This window comes from Rana temporaria, chromosome 3, assembly GCF_905171775.1.
Source record: "Rana temporaria chromosome 3, aRanTem1.1, whole genome shotgun sequence".
In the NCBI taxonomy this organism is placed as follows: Eukaryota; Metazoa; Chordata; class Amphibia; order Anura; family Ranidae; genus Rana; species Rana temporaria.
In genome coordinates, this window is record NC_053491.1 from 143,057,632 (window position 1) to 143,076,635 (window position 19,004).

General features: G+C 42.4%; 1 protein-coding gene across 2 annotated transcripts in view; it reads right to left on the reverse strand.

Annotated features, from left to right (window-relative positions):
- LOC120931786 (laminin subunit beta-4-like) overlaps nucleotides 1-19,004 on the reverse strand; it is a 180,550-nt gene that overhangs the window by 101,866 nt on the left and 59,680 nt on the right. For both annotated transcript variants that reach the window (XM_040343551.1, XM_040343552.1), the window contains exons 11-15: nucleotides 16,313-16,492; nucleotides 13,621-13,730; nucleotides 8,364-8,443; nucleotides 5,954-6,104; nucleotides 396-527 (exon numbers count right to left, since the gene is read on the reverse strand). In XM_040343551.1, coding sequence (XP_040199485.1) covers nucleotides 396-527; nucleotides 5,954-6,104; nucleotides 8,364-8,443; nucleotides 13,621-13,730; nucleotides 16,313-16,492 — 653 coding nt within the window. The remainder of the gene's footprint in view (nucleotides 1-395; nucleotides 528-5,953; nucleotides 6,105-8,363; nucleotides 8,444-13,620; nucleotides 13,731-16,312; nucleotides 16,493-19,004) is intronic.

Consider the following 19,004-nt stretch of genomic DNA (forward strand, 5'->3'; position numbering starts at 1 on the left):
TTAGAATCTGATTGGCTACCGGGCACAGCTGCACCAGATTCTGCGTGCACCAGTTTTAGTAAATCTTCCCCATATACTTTAAAATGAACAGAAATATTTCACACCCAAATTACTTTTGTTTGTAGGATAAATGGAAATGGAATGTTTTGAGGAAATTCTGGGTCGGTGTGTTGGAATGAGCAATAAAGAATGAGAACAACATACTGGCTGACATTTTATAAACACTTATAGATTTATTAAGGGCATATATAGCAAGAATAGAAAGGATGAAGAGAGATATAATATTTATAAAAGCAAACTAGAAGACAAGGAGGTTATAGACCAAGGTAAAGACGTGTAGTTAATACCAAGGAATTGGCTGCCCTTGGACAACAGCTAAAACATAAATCATGTACCTGTGCCTGCCGTCTTCTTCTTACACTTCTCTTTGGCATTGATTTAAGTATTATTCTGTCATTTTCAAAACGAAAATCTATTCCTTGTTTAATGAAATAATCCTGGCATTTTGGCACAGGTGTTGGATTAATCTGGAAATTAAAATGATAGAATTTAGGCAGAGCATTGCTAGAAGTGTTTATTTGTGATTTCTAGAATGTAAAGGAGGCCTCAAGATATACAAATTTACTATGACATTTGGTGGTGCCTTTTGTGCAGATGTTATAAAAGAAGGTACATACCCTGTATTATCTAGTAGATAAAGAGTGTGCACTACTATGTGGTTTGTTGGGCTGGTCAGAATCAATTATTTCTCTTGTCAATCAGTCCATATTCAACTGTGCTTGACACTAATGATGAAGAATTGAAGATGAGTGGATTATGAGACTGGCTTTATTCTGTGTAAGTACGTGACATGTTTTGAGTTGATAAAAAGTATCTATTTTGATCTTTTCTTTCTAAAAACTGTTTTGGGAAAGGGCAAAATCGTAGATCAGAACATTATAGCCATTCCTAAGAATGGATTTCAAAATTGATTACAATGCCCTAGTGTGGCAATCAAACACCCTGAATATAAATGTGCCACACCCTGATGAATTGATAACGTTTGAAAGTTCAGAAAACTTGACTTTAAAGGCACATATAACATTTTACATAAAGGGCCAGATTCATAAAGAATCGCGGCGGCGTAACGTATCGTCTTTACGTTACACCGCCGGAAGTTTTCAGCGCAAGTGCCTGATTCACCAAGCACTTGCGTGTAAACTTACGGCGGTGTAACGTAAAGCCGTCTGGCGCAAGCCCGCCTAATTCAAATGGGGCGTGTACCATTTAAATTAGGCGCGTTCCCGCGCCGAACGTTTTGCGCATGCTCCGTTTGGAAATTTCCCGCCGTGCTTTGTGCGAAATTACGACGCCCCAACGTGTTTTTTTGAACGGCGACGTGCGTAACGTACTTTCGTATTTCCCGACGTCTTACGCAAAAAAATAATGTAAAATTTGACGCGGGAACGACGCCCATACTTTAACATGGATGGTGTAATTTTACACCATCTAAATAACACACTTAACTTTATGACGGGAAATACCGACGTAAGAGAATGCGACGAACGCGCGTACCTTCGTGGATCGCCGTAAAAGCTCATTTGCATACCCGACGCTGGAAAACGACGCGAACTCCACCCAGCGGCAGCCGAAGTATTGCATCCTAAGATCCGAAGGCGTACGCCTGTCGGATCTTAGCCAAATGCCGTCGTATCTTGTTTGTGAATCACAAATTAAGATACGACGCGGGAAATTTGAAAGAACGCCGGCGTATCAGCAGATACTCCGGCGTACTTTTTCTGTGAATCTGGCCCAAAGTTTTTTAATAGTTCACATAAATACATATATATATATATATACACAATACAATTTTAATAAAACATACAGAAATCATTGAAAGGAACCATTGGTTTGACCAGGAGGAGTACCACGTATATACTTCCTGTGTGGTTGTATAAGGGAAAGGACCAGGGATTTCCAGGTTACCTCGCATATTGGTTGCCTAGAACTGGCTGGCGTGTCGCTTGAGTGGCATCAGTCTCCTTAGGGTTTGCCTTATTAGGACACCTTTAATGCTGCTAATATAACATCTGGTTACATATGTGAGAGAGCTCAGGCCCCCAGTTTCAGAACTAAAAGACCGATTTGATTTGCAGACTGATTGCTACTCTTTCTAAAGCCACGTCAGTGCCAAGAGGTTACTTGTGTTTACATTATAGTTGTTATTTATCTGGTGCACCCCCATATCCCATTTCATAGTGTTGGTGGGCTGCTGTTTTTTTGGCGCCAGGGCCTGTGGTCTTCCTCTCCCCGATTGGAGAGGCATTTGTTCAGCTGGTGTGCTACCTTGGTAGGGGCTAAAGTTTTAGGGACGGCGCATGCGCAGTTCGTTCGGCTCGGGGGCGCGCTTCATTTAAATAAAAAACGTCCCCTACCCGCCGAATTTGAATTCCGCGCCCTTACGCCGCGAGAGATACACTACGCCAAAGTAACTTACGGCGCAAATTCGTTGAGGATTCAAACCAACTCAAAGTAAGTTACAGCGGCGTAGCGTATCTGACATCTGCGCCGGGCGCAGCGTATGTATGTGGATCTACCCCCAAGTGTCCAGACACCAATTCAGTTTTTCAATGATTTATTCCAAGGCCCAACCTGGCCAACATCAACATGACACACGACAGAGAAGGTTGATGAGCGTAGAGAAAACTTTTAGTATCAGGCCTTGGATATTCAGAGAGAGCAAGCCTGCTCTCAGCAATGATATAGCTCAATTCGTCGCCACCCCAATCAGGGTGGGTAAAGTGCCCCCGGACAAGCAGTTATCTGGCAGCCGGAGCGTCACTTACAAATCACTGGGAGGAAACAGACCTCTGCCACAGGCCTGAATCAAGGCCTCTGCCACAGGCTGGACAATTTTTTTTTTTAGAGTGTTGGACCCAAACACTTTCTCTTTGGAGCTGTTTATTCAACGAGTAACAGAGCTCTGGATGCAGCTGAGATCTCAGTTACATTATCATTATGGATAATTATAATCACAGACAATGTATTTGAATGCAATGCGTTTCAGTGATGGCGCTCGCACTAAAACGCGTTGCATCCTGGTCCTGACATCACCCTGCCTCATGCCGCGTCCCAGCACAGACCTGCCGCTTGCGTTCCAGCCCTTCTTCTGGCAGCCGCAGTGATACCCGGAAACCTCTGTTTGGACAGTGAACCAGCACCCCCACATGCGGTGCAGCGCAGGGATCATCCACACAAGCTGAGGATTGACTGTTAATTGGACTACCACACATGCCTGCATACAGTAACTACTATGTGAGTGCTTTGATACTTTTTTATTATTAAAGTGTAAAGTTTTATCTAAGTGGCTCCTGCTCTCTGTTTCTCTCGTGTTACATAATACCTACTGCCAGACATGAAATACTGTATTCAAGTCTAGAAATGTTTTACCATTTCTAGAGTTGGTGACTCGTTACCTGGTATATTGAATGAACCACTAGGGTTGATTTACTAAAGGAAAATAGGCTGTTCATTTTGTAAGGGAAGTTGCACTTCATACGTGAATTCTCCCCAAAGCTTTGCAAAGAATACCCGTTTAGGTACAAGGAAAAAAAACAAAACAAAAACAGCATGCTCAACTGGGGTAATACTGTGTTGCACTTAACCAAAATTCATAAGCATAAAGTGACTGTGCATGAACATAAAAAAACATATTAAAAAGATATGAAGAAATAAGGTGTAAAGTGACTGTGGAAAGGACCTTATCTTAATAGTTACAGTAAATAAAGTGGCTGTGCTGTGCATGGCTTAAAGGGGTTGTAAAGGTACATTTTTTTCCCTAAATAGCTTCCTTTACCTTAGTGCAGTCCTCCTTCACTTACCTCATATTTCGATTTTGCTTTTAAATGTCCTTATTTCTTCTGAGAAATCCTCACTTCCTGTTCTTCTGTCTGTAACTCCACACAGTAATGCAAGGCCTTCTCCCTGGTGTGGAAAGTCATGCTCGCCCCTCCCTTGGACTACAGGAGAGTCAGGACGCCCACTAACATACAGCTCCTTTCTCTATCTGCAACGTAGAGAGCGTCCTGACTCTCCTGTTGTCCAAGGGAGGGGGGCGAGCACGACACTCCACACCAGGGAGAAAGCCTTGCATTACTGTGTGTAGTTACAGACAGAAGAACAGGAAGTAAGGATTTCTCAGAAGAAATAAGGACATTTAAAAGCAAAATCGGCCGCTAGGTGGCGTTCCCGTCGTATTCCGCGTCGAGTATGCAAATTAGCTATTTCCGACAATCGAACGTACGAGCGGCCGTCGCATTTTTTCACGTAGTTTCCGATCGGCTTTTTCCGGCGTATAGTTAAAGCTGCTATATGGTGGTGTACTCAATGTTAAGTATGGCAGTCGTTCCCGCGTATAAATGTGAAAATTTTCGGCGTTTGCGTAAGTCGTCCGTGAATGGGGCTGGACATAATTTACGTCCACATCAAAACCAATGACGTCCTTGCGATGTCATTTAGAGCAATGCACGCCGGAAAGTTTTAGGGACGGCGCATGCGCAGTTCGTTCGGCTCGGGGACGCGCTTCATTTAAATAAAAAACGTCCCCTACCCGCCGAATTTGAATTCCGCGCCCTTACGCCGCGAGAGATACACTACGCCAAAGTAACTTACGGCGCAAATTCGTTGAGGATTCAAACCAACTCAAAGTAAGTTACAGCGGCGTAGCGTATCTGACATCTGCGCCGGGCGCAGCGTATGTATGTGGATCTACCCCCAAGTGTCCAGACACCAATTCAGTTTTTCAATGATTTATTCCAAGGCCCAACCTGGCCAACATCAACATGACACACGACAGAGAAGGTTGATGAGCGTAGAGAAAACTTTTAGTATCAGGCCTTGGATATTCAGAGAGAGCAAGCCTGCTCTCAGCAATGATATAGCTCAATTCGTCGCCACCCCAATCAGGGTGGGTAAAGTGCCCCCGGACAAGCAGTTATCTGGCAGCCGGAGCGTCACTTACAAATCACTGGGAGGAAACAGACCTCTGCCACAGGCCTGAATCAAGGCCTCTGCCACAGGCTGGACAATTTAGGATTTGTGATAAAACAGTTTGAGCAAATCCTCCCAGTTAGTTCAATCAATGTCACCCACTGACAGCTTGAGCATAAATGTCATACGGTGTGGTGACCGGATCCCCGATGGTTCGTCTGGGCCTCCTGGACAACCTTTAGTTCTAGGTTCTCCTGGGCCAATCCCCCATCTCACAGCTCCCAGCCTAGGATCCTCTCAGCAGAAGGCAGGGACCCAGCAAGTCGCTGGGGCCCCTTTCAATAGTAGGAGGAGGCTCCGCATGGTACACGGCCTCGGCATGGCAGGACACGGTGGCGGGGCCCGTGAATGCGCGTACCCTGAAGGTGGGTACCGCACCTGGAACTCGGGCTACACAAGCAGAACCCGCCAAAAGCGGCTGCCACAGATATACCCCCCCCAGCATGCCCAACAAGGGAAGAACTCCTCTGATTGGCTGCTGGGAGCAGGTGGGTCCGCCAGAATCCCTCTAGCGCCAACTGCCGCCCAGAGGTGTCAACGCACCCCCGGAGCGCAGACTGACCCACAGGACAAATTCTGAAATTGACAGCAGCCTGAATTTCCATAATTTGTGAATGGGAGTAAAACTAAGCCTCCCATTCCCCACTAACTTTTGCGTAGCGCCCATACTGAAAGTAGGGGGGCGCTACATAGGTTAACCCTATTATCTCGTTCTTAAAGTTGTGTGGGACAAGATTAATATTCTATTGGAAAGGCATTCCTAAACATAAATCAAAGTGAATCACGTGAAGTATACAGAGAGTTTTAAAGTGGATTCTCAAAATCTGCAGAAGCTGGAGGCGATTACGACCTTTCAAATAATTAATTATGGACTTAATGTTAATTTGAACTGTTACTTTACATAGCAATCTCCTGTATAACTCACTATGGTTGCTGAACCAGAGAGTGCCTGTGCTTTCTCTGCCTCGTAGATGTAATAGTCCAGGGGTATGAAGTAATATCCATCAGCAGGCTGCTTACACTGAAGACCCACTATATTAGGAAGGCAGTCACACTGACCAGTACTCTGAGAACATCTAAAAAAGAGAAAAAATATAAATTTTACATCTTTTCATAAGAGGTCAGTTCATTTGCAAAGCAATTTCTTACTTTTCTTTCTTTTGTTGTACTGTGAAAAGACAGCAACCATACTGTGGCTTTCATAGCCAGCCACCTATTACAATATAAAAGAAGGGAATTTAACCTGAATGATGCGTCATTTCCTGATCTGGCTATCATTAAGCAATCCCCTCCCTTAGTTAAAACATCTATACATTGATGTACTTAAAGGGTAAGTTCACTTTTGTACACTTTTTTTTTCTTCTAAATTCCAGCTCCCATATGCACCAATATAGAATTCATGTACTTTTTTTGTAAACATATAAAAGCTTTTTATTAAATCTAGAGTCGCCTACTTTCCCTGTCTAAATCTACATTTCCAGATGTTTCCATTAGTAATGTCCTCTTCCTGATCAGACTTTGGGTCATGACACAGGAAGGAGTTGACCAGCTGGCCTCATTAGCATACAGCCTGCATCATCCACCATCTCATTCCAAGGTGCACATATTTTAAATGAAATGCAATCAATCAGAGGTCACCCTTCTCACTAAATACACAATATACAATCAGATTGCATATAGGCATACCCCACTTTTAAGTACACAATGGGATTTATTTACTAAAGCTGGAAAGCGCAAAATCAGGCTAATTTCTGCATAGAAACCAATGAGCTTCCAGATTTTATTACCAAAGCTTAATTGAACAAGCTGGGGTTAGAAGCTCATTGGATTCTATGCAGAAGTAAGCCTGATTTTGCGCTTTCCACCTTTAGTAAATAAACCCATTGTGTACTTAAAAGTGGGGTATGCCTGTAGTGTATGGCCGTGTTTATACACGGCCAGAAGCGATTCAGTTCGCATGCGCCGCGCTTTATAAGTTTTTCATTCATTCATTCATTCATACACCTAAAATTACTAGTTGCGCTTTCAGTGCCATTAATTGTTAATGAAACACCAAACACAGAAGCAAACACACATTTTGGCATGTGAAAAAACAAGTTCAAATGCTGCAAAACGCACAGTAAAAAGCACACAACCCACCAAACGTCAAAATGTCCCATTATCCACATGTAGTGCAGCCAATTTAAATCAACAGGCTGTCCTATGCGTGTCACAGGAAAAACAAGACACAAAATGTGCGCTCCCCCTCTGCTAGTGCGATAACACAAGAACAATGAGGCTCCATTCACATCTGTGCGTTTCCTTGCATTTCAGAAATGCTCTGCACCAAAAACTGCAGTAAAAATCGCACCAAGCTCCACTCTAAAAAAAGTTTAGAGGCTTCTTTGGAGCTATTTATGTGTGTAGGACAACTCTTTCAGGTGAATGGCTGCCCTATGTGTGATGAGTGAGAATGCTCCAAAATGTCCCCCCCCCCTTGCTAAAAAAAAAACACATGTGGGAATGCGAGTTCCCGCTATGCAGAGTTGTGAACAGGGCTTGACAGCTGAATGTTTCTGTCCATTCCCTCCTATGTACTTGTATAAAGATGACCATACATTATGCAATCTGATTGTGTATTTAGTGAGAATAGTGATCACTGATTGATTGCATTTAATTAAAAAAATGTGCAGCTGGGAGTGGGAGGGTGGATGATGCAGGGTGTGTGCTAATGAGGTCAGCTGGTCAACTCCTTCTTGTGTCATGACCTACAGTCGGTAAGGAAGAAGACATTACTAATGGAAATGTCTGGAAACGTGGATTTAGACAAGAAAAGTAAGTGAGTCTAGATTTAATGGAAAGCTTTGATATTTTTTTTTAAAAAAAGTACATGAATGCTATATTGGTGCATAGGGGGACTGTAATTTAGAAAAAAAAGTGTACAAAGGTGAACTTACCCTTTACTTAGTGAGCAACTCAAGGCCGCAAGTCAGTTGTATGTGAGGTGGCCTGATACAGATATAAAAAAGCTTTGGACAGGTAGGCCGGATTCTCTGAATTCTGTTAACAAGTTATTTTCCATTTTAATTGCAACGTACTTTTTAGAAAAAAAACTACAAATAATTGGCTTTGGTATTTTATGACTATTTGTTCCACTGTGAAACAATAACAAAGTGGACTACTACATAACACTACATAGAAGTAATCTGTACACAAGAAAGCATGCTGCGGGTATTTACTGTATACAACAAGAAAACAATATCTCAATAGCAGTAGCATTCCTCTGAAGTGAACAAACATGCAACAAACTACATGAACTTGGCTTAACTTCATTAGGTGTTAAATGTTAGACTTACACAACGCTGTGTGCTCCTCCTATATCACAGCTACATGCAGAACAAGGGTGCAGGCTGTTCCCAAGCCCCCAATAACCAGCCTAGAATGTAACAAAATAGATAAATATATACTTATGGTAATAAAAAAATGCATTAGGAGGGTCATTTAATCATACCGAATTGTTAGCTGTGAACTGACTGTTGAATAAGCCGGTAAGACAAATGCTCATTTAAGAAAAAAAAGTGTTATGAAGTTTGCATGTACATCTATTGTTTTCACAAGTTTTCTCTAATGCTTCTCCATATCTACAAGTCCAGCTATAACTTTCTTCCTGAAAACTACAATTATGGTGAATTCATGCATAGTGTGACGACAGGTGTTTACTGCATTGTAAAATTCCTGTCACCGCAAAGACACAATTGTTTTTGTTGTGTGTCTCATTCACACTGCAACACAACCTTAAGCATGCTGTGATAAAAAATGTATTGCAGCGAACTGTACAGACCTACATGGCTTTGTACAGCAGCGCAGCACATTGTACTGCTCTACAGTGGCATGAATGACATGTACTATTGTTCACTTCAAATAAAGTTCAGTGAGAAAAACAAAGAGGGAGCCATGTGATGTGAAAACAAATGTGGTTTACCTCTCCAGCAGCTCTCTGTTGTGTGTGAATTTAAATACCGTACATCACTTCTGGTTGTCCCTTCTGTCCTACTAAATGTTGATTGATTCTGTAACTTAGGTAATAGGTATTATTACTTGAAAAGTGATAATACATATTTTGCTTATTTTATTAAAAGTTATGTAGCACTAACCCCCGAAGGAGCTGCTGAGTATTTCGGGCGGCACGTTACCTCTATCTTCTCGCTGTCCAGGGTGATAAAAGAGATTCTGAAGAATTTCAATGTCCACAAGATACACTTCCTTTTCTAGGGTTTATTTGCAGAACTTAGTAGAAAAGAAGTTGGAGGGGTGGAAGGGTAAATAGGTAGGTAGGTTCAGGTGTATCGTCTCCAAATAGGAAACACTCCTGCTTCCAGCAAACAGTTCTCGTCGCCACTTTAGCCAGAGTGGGTATTGCTCACCTGGATGGGTCCCTCTCACTGGCCTAGCAGCCGGAATGGCGCATGGAATAAAGTAAAGTCTCTGCCACAGACCTTCTTTTATGAGGAAACACTTTTGGTCCAGAATCCTCTGCCACAGGATTAGCACCCAGATCTCTCCAGATTAACTTCTGTAGAACTTAGATCTGACAGGCGATCACCATCAAGCCTCTCAGTGTATGGTGCATCCTTCAATGAAATTTCCAGGCCTTCTCCCAAGATACCAGCCTCTTGCATGGTCCTCTCCAGGATAGGTCCTCCTCTGGATTCCTTCATCAAGTGGCTTCCTCCCACAGGACAGACAGCACAGGATCACATTGAAAGTGCAGACCCAGTCTGACTACTGGGCCTACTAAACGAAGCCGCAACCCCGGAACAACGTGGTCCCGGAGTCAGGATTCAGGAGCACACACCCCAGGCCAGGCGGGCCACGAGGCGCGTGGGACGACAGCAAGACGACGACGACCTCGCCCCAATGGTGTCTGTTCCTTAAGTACCCCTCCCCAGCATGCACAGTGGGATGATCACTCCCCTGATTCGCTGCCGAGGGGGACACCCAATACACCCTGACTCTGCTGCTGCCACCCTTGACCTGGAATGGTAAAAACACCCCCAGGCGAACAATGGTGGTTACTCCCAGCACAGCCATGGCTGGAACAGAGGTTAAATTGCCCATAATTACATTTGTCTGAGCCAACTCAGACCCCCTCTAAATTTACAGCAGCACCTGTTCAACAGGAGCAGGCAGCTACAGTTATAAGAATAACTTTTTAAAGAAAACGTGTACTTTTAAACACAAATAGCCACACTATTCTTCGAAAAAAACAGCAACAAGCCCATGGAAACTTGAAGATCACTCTGGTTATACTCTGGTTATACTCCGCTAATCTGCAATGAATAAGACCACAACTGATAACTGATTAAGTGTAGGGATGTATTCCCTAAAACCAGCTTAATCCTGCACTTATTTTTCAGTTGTAGTGCACAGACTTTGCCAGAAGGGTGTGCTCAGTACCTTTCTGCAATATTTAATCTGCCAAACTCTTATGAGAAATCCAAAGTGCTGTGTGAGGAATACGTCATGATCGGCCAGTCACTGATGAGCTTGTTGTCAGTTGGTTGGTCAAATTTCAACAAAACTCCTGGGCAACCTTCAGAAAGGGTCTTAGCCTACAGGTCGCTACCTGGATCTGCAGTGCTGGACTACTGCCTAGTCCTGAGGACCTTGCCATGTGCTACTTTCATTTAAGATTGACCCATCCATGCTAATTCTATTGCTTTAGGAATAAATTGCAAGGGAAATGGAAAAACACCTGAAACTCCACTGGACTATGGCTGTAGTAATTACTTGGTACAGAGAAAACACAGAAACATGTGTTGTAATAGATTGGACTGCTAGCTATGAGAACACTGTGCTGCTGTTGGGTATTCTAGTCCTCCCTACACCTGTCGTGTTCGGAATAAACCTTTGAAAAGACATTTAAGGACTTAGGACTGCCATTGTTGCCAGATGTACCACAACTGAGTACTATGCCTGAGGGCAAGGGGTCCCACTTGTAAATTAACAGTCATCTTAAAGAGGGAGCTGGGCTCAGTGCTGGATGTACCCAACAGAAATGCCCATCATTTCATCTTACAAAAGGGCTTTTAATTCCAAACACGCTCAGTGATCTGAATGGGACCAATTGCCATATACATCTGGTCATATTTAAGATTAAAGTGCAAAACTAAAGGCAAAATCATTTTTTTTATATTTTATGTAGAGCACAGAGGATTTAGAATACCTGTCACCTTTTTTTTATGTTTGTGCCCCCATTAGGGAGATTCACCCTCTCTATTTTTCCTGTTTACTGTTATCATCAAACGTGAAATTAAAAGGGAATCCCACATTTTGGGTTGACACCAGAACAGTAATAGAGGGGAAGTATTTTAATGAAACATAAGTTCTGGTGACCCTGATGACACCCCATGATTCCCTCATTTTGAAGGGATTTCCTCTCACTTCCCGTTTTGGGTATGGGACAGAAAGTGAAGGAAAATCTCCTCTATGGGACGCAGATGGCAACAAAAAAAAACTTGTTATGCCCTTAGTTCTACTTTAAAACTAAACACCAGAATTTCCGCTACTTGGTAAAATGTGCAGGCATAATATGAGTTAACTCTAATGAGTCCAGTGAGGCTTGGACTCTTTAGACCTGGTTCACACCTATGCATTTTTTTGTGCGTTTTCAGTTTTTCAGTCCATTTACCATCTGTGCATTTTATGTAAAGGGTTTGTTTTTTGGTTCCATAGACTTCAATTGGATCAAAAGCGTGTATTGAAAAACGCAAAAGGCACCTGCAATATGCACACTCCAACCTGCATAGGTGTGAATCAGGCCTTAATTTACATCTGACAGTTTTATAATGCTTCAGAAGGATAGCTATTGCTATAGTTCCGGAGCTTCTATGCTTGACCTGGTTTCAGCTCCTCCAGCTGCAGAATCACATTGCAGCTGCTGTGCCCACCCCTCCCCTTATTCTTCCCAATTACAGAGCACTTTGAATTACCGTATTTATCGGCATATAACGCACACTTTTTTCCCCTTAAAATCAGGGGGAAATCGTGGGTGCGCGTTATATGTTTATCCCCGCTTTCTGAGTGCCGCCACCGACATATACCGAGTGCAGTACACTCAGGTACACTCGGCTGGGTTCGGCTACGCTCGGCTCCACGAGCCGAGCGTGGCCGAGCCCAGCCGAGTGTACCCGAGTGTACTGAACTCGGTATATGTCGGCTTTCTGAGCGCCGCCGCCGACATATACCGAGTGCAGTACACTCGAACAAATTAATGCAGTACACTCGGCTGGGCTCGGCCATGATCGGTCTACGCGAGAGGAGCCGAGCCCAGCCGAGTGTACCCGAGTGTACTGCATTAATTTGTTCAGATCTTCTTGCAAGGTTTCTACATCCCGTGGATAAATGATTGCCCTGCTTAGCTTAGTATTATCCACAAATACTGAGATTGAGCAGTTTATCCCATCCTCCAGGTCATTTATGAATAAATTAAATAGGATTGGTCCCAGGACAGAACCCTTGGGGACCTCGCTTTCCACACTGGACCATTCATTCTACTCCCCATTTATCACTACCGTCTGAACTCGCCCCCGTAGCAAGTTTTCAATTCATGCACTCACACTATGGTCCATGCCGACAGACCTTAGTTTGTACAGTAAATGTTTATGGGGAACTGTATCAAATGCCTTTGAAAAATCCAGATACACCAGGTCTACAATCTGCCTCCCCTACCCCCACTAGCACATGTCCTCTCCCTTCCCAAAGCACACCCTAGCACATATCCTCTTACCCCCCTCAACCCCAAATCAAAAGATGTTGCGTCCCTCTCTGTCCCCCTCCCATGGCGTCCCTCTGTCCCACTCCCATGGCATCCCTCTGTCCCCTTCCCACAGCATCCCTCTGTCCCCTTCCCATGGTGTCCCTTTGTCCCCCTCCCACGGCGTCCCTCTATCCCCCTCACATGGCATCCCTCTGTCTTCATCTTATGGCGTCCCTCTGCCTTCATCCCATGTCGTCCGTCTGCCTTCATCCCACAGCGTCCCTCTGTCCTCTTCTCATGGTGTCCCTCTGTCCCCTTCCTACGGCGACCCTCTGTCCCCTTCCCATGACATCCATCTGTCCCCTTCCCACAGCGTCCATCTGTCTTCATCCCATGGCATCCCTCTGTCCTATTCCCACAGCCTCCCCCTGTCCCCTTCACATGGCATCCCTCTGTCCTATTCCCATGGTGTCCCTCTTTCCTTCTCATATTGTGTCCCTCTGTCCTCCTCCCATGAAGATTACAGGACCGGGCTTTAACAGGAAGTGGTGTGGCCTTGACGGGGAGTGATGGGTCATATTTAAATTATAGGGTGCGCAAGTTTAGTCAGGCCTGGGGCAGCGCAAAGCCTAAATACACCACTGACCCTATTAGTCACTATTGGGTCTAGCAGGATTATGATGCTGTACATTTCATGGAAAAGAGTACATGAAATAGCATTGAGCATGATCTGAGCTTGATGTTGTGAGACATATAAATGAGTCTCAAGCTATATTCTGCATTGGGGCCCCTGTTATGCCTATCTATGTACATACACATTGGGGTAAATTAAATAAAAGATGGTATATACTCACCATGCACTCATCACAGTATTGGCCTGTGGCAAAATTCTGACATTGGCATTGTCCAGTAATAGCATCACAGATTGAGGATGGTAGGGATCCAAATTGATTGCAACCACAGTCTAAAAATGCAAATTAAATCTTTATAAAAATGTTTTACACAAATAGATCTTTCTTTTAGTTGCATTTGATCACCACGGATTCTTTTATTTTTTGTGATATAAATGAAAAAAGACTGAAAATTTTGGGGGGGGAAAAATGTAATATTTTCTACGTTCTGTTATAATACTGACCCATTAAAAAAAAAAAAAATTCTTCATAAATTTAGGCCAAAATATATTTTGCTACATGTCTTTGATGAAAGAAACGAATATTAATTGGTTTGTGTGAAAGTTATAGCGTCTACATACTATGATATATATACTGGAATTTGTGTAGCTATAGACGCTATACTGTAATGGTGGTGATCAGCAACTTATAGTATTACTGTGATAAGGTGGGCAATCTGGTGCTAACAGACACTAGCTGGGAGGGTCACTGACACTAACGTCGCTGCTGACACTAATACAGTAATCAGTGATAATACTGTACCTGATTTTGACAGATACCCACTCCTCACTACCGCCTCAGATCGCCATGGCCCTCCCTCCTTCCCCCACAGTCTTCTAGGACACATCACAGGTCCCAGAAGACTATGCACAGTAGGACTGAGAATCCGCAAGGCTTCACTTCCTATTTCCCTTGCTAGAGATGCCAGTGCCTGCACTCAAGCCGATTAAAGAACCAGCTCAGGTGAGAACATTGTTGGATCTCTGGATCCCTTACATTAAAGTCAGCAGCTACAGTATTTGTAGCTGCTGACTTTCAATTTTTTGGAGGGAGTCTGGAGCTCCTCTTTAAGTATATTCAAAAGGGCATTGTTGTGCAAGGAACAGCCTTTTAGAAATTAGCTGTTCTTCGTGTGGAATGAGTAAATGAAAACAACTTTATTTTATATTGGTTGCTTTTGGTTACAGCATTTTACTTCTAAAAATAAATGTGGCCATGTAAAAAAGCATTTGCCAGTTGTGACTTAAATAGTTGAAAGAATCAGTATACACGCAAAAAACACGATTTGGAGTCACTAACCCGTAGGTACCAATTTCTTTAAAGAGAAAGAATTCCAACAGAAACTAGTCTAAATCAATGGGAACATGAGGTGCATAAATACCGGTAATAACAGCTATTTGAAATATTAAAATGCATTTTTTTTTTTTAGTAGAAAACTTTTTTTTATTGACTTAAAAAAAAATCTTGTACTGAAAAAAAGCTTGGATTTTATTATTTTAAATAGTTGTTAATATTTTTGTGGCAAAAAGTAGCATTGATTGGTTTTTTTGTTCAGATGGGATGTGGTAAATTTCATTGGAGTAATTATGGGGCTGTCAGTTAGAAACCGGGAACTCCCAGGATATCTTTTAACCACATTACAACCGCTGAACGTCAAAAGACGTCCTCGGCTTTGTGCGGTGATATCTGAATGATGGTTGCAGCTACAGGCATCATACAGATATCAACGTCAACAGCCGGCGATTCTGAGCACAATAAGAACAATCAAAGCAGCAGTTCCGCCGCTTGATCGTTCTTGTAGGCAGCGAAAGGGGACATCCCCCCTCCCGCCGCCATCTCCGTGCTCTCCCGTGCCATCGGGGGCCCGGAGAGTGAATCGGCTGGCGCTGCCTGGAAAGCATAGAGATGACTCAGATGGTCACAAGTCATCTCTATGACCGTCGGAGGCCCGGGCGCGACGTTATGACATCACGCCCGGTACCAGGAAGTAAACAAAGCCGCAACCGCGGCTGTCGGCATGTGATCGGTTATTTTTTTTTACAGATTTCATGCTTGTAAGCCTGGAGGAGAGATGCAGGGTCTTATTGGCCCCGCATCTCTCCATAAAGAGGACCTGTCACAGTGATTCCTATTACAAGGGATGTTTACATTCCTTTTAATAGGAATAAAAGTGATAAAAAAAAAAATGTAAAAAAAAGTGTAAAAATAAAAAATGAAGTAAAATAAAATAAAAATATATATATTTTTTTTAAAAGGCCCCTGTTTCCGGTAGCTCACGCGCAGAAGCGAACATGCATGCAAGTCCCCACATGTGATGTGAGGTATCGTCGCATGCGTTAGAGCGTGTGCAACAATTCAAGCCTAGACCTCCTCTGTAACTCAAAAATAGTAACCTGTAAAAAAAATTAAATCGTCGCCTATGGAGATTTTTAAGTACTGAAGTTTGGCGCCATTCCATGAGTGTGCGCAATTTTAAAGCGTGACATATTAGGTATTTATTTACTCGGCGTAACATCATCTTTCACATTATACAAAAAAATTGGGCTAACTTTACTGTTTTGTTATTTTTTAATTCATGAAACAGTTTTTTTTCCCTAAAAAAAGGCGTTTGAAAAATTATTGCGCAAATACCGTGCAAGAAAAAAAGTTGCAATGACCGCCATTTTATTCCCTAGGGTGTCTGCTAAAAAAGAAATACATAATGTTTGGGGGTTCTGATTAATTTTCTAGCAAAAAAAAATAGATTTTTACATGAAGGAGAAAAGTGCCAAAATAGGCCCGGTTGTCAAGTGGTTAAGTTTGTTTACATACAAAGGCACAATTCCAATACTGTACTTTTTTAATTGGAAGCTGTTTTTCAGAGAGATCTACTTACACTGACAACCCCAAAAATTGGTAGCACTCAGTCCAAAGTATCCTGGTTTACACTGATCACAGCGTTTTCCTTCTACATTTTGTTTGCATAAGCATGTCCCTGCAATGATTGCCAGTCTGCGATTTGTATGACCCTCACATATTCCTCCACCATGTGTTCCATCTGGGTCGCAGTCACATGCTACAGGAAAAGCAGAGGAAGCAATGTTAAGGTTAAAGGCTATCTAATTTATGGGAGAAAAATATTGTTTTTTAAAATGTACTTCCACTAACTTGCACATTACTAAGCTTGTTAACTTTTTCAGATGTATAAATACACTGGCAACAATATAGTTAACATTTTTAAGAGAATATATTTCACTAAACAGTTGCTTCCTTTTAAGAGATAAATTAATGGTCTTGTCTGTGGTTTGCATTCTTTGGATTTCAAGCGAGAAAAGGGCTGTACCAAAACAAGTCAAATATTTGATTTAAATGCATGTAGGAGTCAAAATGTTGTTTTAGGAAAATTATTGGCTGTACTGGATTATTTCTAAAATATATATTGCATTATAAGCTTAGAAAACATTGGTGATTGTATCATAGTTATCAGTTAATCCACACCAGTCCCCAACAAGGTGCATCAGGACAGGATATATGCGGCCTCTCGGCATTAAAGCACACCCGCCGAGGCTGCATATATGTGCCACATTGGCAGGAAGAGGTTAATGGCAACTTAAATATCTGGGCATGTTTATTTTTCAAATCTGTATAAGGTCTCTTGCACACTGCTGCCAAAATACTGAGCGTTTTCAGGCATATTTTTGTTTACTGATCTAAATACAGCTTATTGTTATTAATGTGCCTGTACACACTGGTGTGTAAGCATGCGCTGCATATAACTGAGCAAAAAAAAGGAAATCTGTATTGCTGGTCTGTATGTACCTTATGCGAGTATGCAGGAAAAATGTTTATTTGAAGAGGTTAGATTTATTTTCCTCGGATATGAGCATACATAAAAATACATGCTGATACATGTCAATAAGCACAAAATACATGCCTGATATGTCATCCAGGAATACTAATGTTCAAACACCAGTACTGTGTGCAATTACCCTTTGCAGTATTGACAATACAGTATATCTATTTTACTGTTTTTCTCTTCTTTATTCACAGCTTCAAATATTATATTTCTAGGCATAACTTGCTGCTGTAGTGGTGGCTAACAGCTGAAAAAAATAGAAGGACCCATAGTACAGTTGCAAGAAAAAGTATGTGAACCCTTTTGGAATTATATGGATTTCTGCACAAATTGGTCATAAAATGTGATCTGATCTTCATGTAAGTCACAACAATAGACAATCACAGTCTGCTTAAACTAATAACACACAAATAATTAAATGCTACCATGTTTTTATTGAACGCACCATGTAAACATTCACAGTGCAGGTGGAAAAAAGTATGTGAACCCCTAGACTAATGACATCTCCAAGAGCTAATTGGAGTGAGGTGTCAGCCAACTGGAGTCCAATCAATGAGATGAGATTGGAGGTGTTGGTTACAGCTGCCTTATAAAAAACACACACCAGTTCTTGGTTTGCTTTTCACAAGAAGCATTGTCTGATGTGAATGATGCCTCGCACAAAAGAGCTCTCAGAAGACCTATGATTAAGAATTGTTGACTTGCATAAAGCTGGAAAGGGTAATAAAAGTATCTCCAAAAGCCTTGCTGTTCATCAGTCCATGGTAAGATAAATTGTCTATAAATGGAGAAAGTTCAGCACTGCTGCTACTCTCCCTAGGAGTGGCTGTCCTGTAAAGATGACTGCAAGAGCTCAGCGCAGACTGCTCAATGAGGTGAAGAAGAATCCTAGAGTGCCAGCTAAAGACTTACAAAAGTCTCTGGCATATGCTAACATCCCTGTTAGCGAATCTACGATACGTAAAACACTAAACAAGAATGGATTTCATCGGAGGATACCACAGAGGAAGCCACAGCTGTCCAAAAAAAACATTGCTGCACGTTTACAGTTTGCACAAGAGCACCTGGATGTTCCACAGCAGTACTGGCAACATATTCTGTGGACAGATGAAACCAAAGTTTAGTTGTTTGGAAGAAACACTGTGGGGGTTATTTACGAAAGGTAAATCCACTTTGCACTACAAGTGCAAACTACAAGTGCAAAGTGCACTTGAAATTGCACTGTAAGTGCACTTGGAAGTGCAGTCGCTGTAAATCTGAGGGGTAGATCTGAAATGAGGGGAAGCTCTGCTGATTTTATCATCCAATCATGTGCAAGCTAAAATGCTGTTTTTTATTTTCCTTGCATGTCCCCCTCGGATCTACAGCGACTGCATTTCCAAGTGCCATTTCAAGTGCACTTTGCACTTGTAGATCAAAGTGGATTTGCCTTTTGTAAATAACCCCCTATGTGTGGAGAAAAAGAGGCACAGCACACCCACATCAAAACCTCATCCCAACTGTGAAGTATGGTGGTGGGGGCATCATGGTTTGGGGCTGCTATGCTGCGTCAGGGCCTGGACAGATTGCTATCATCGAAGGAAAAATGTATTCCCAAGTTTATCAAGACATTTTGCAGGAGAACTTAAGGCCATCTGTCCACCAGCTGAAGCTCAACAGAAGATGGGTGTTGCAACAGGACAACGACCCAAAGCATAGAAGTAAATCAACAACAGAATGGCTTAAACAGAAG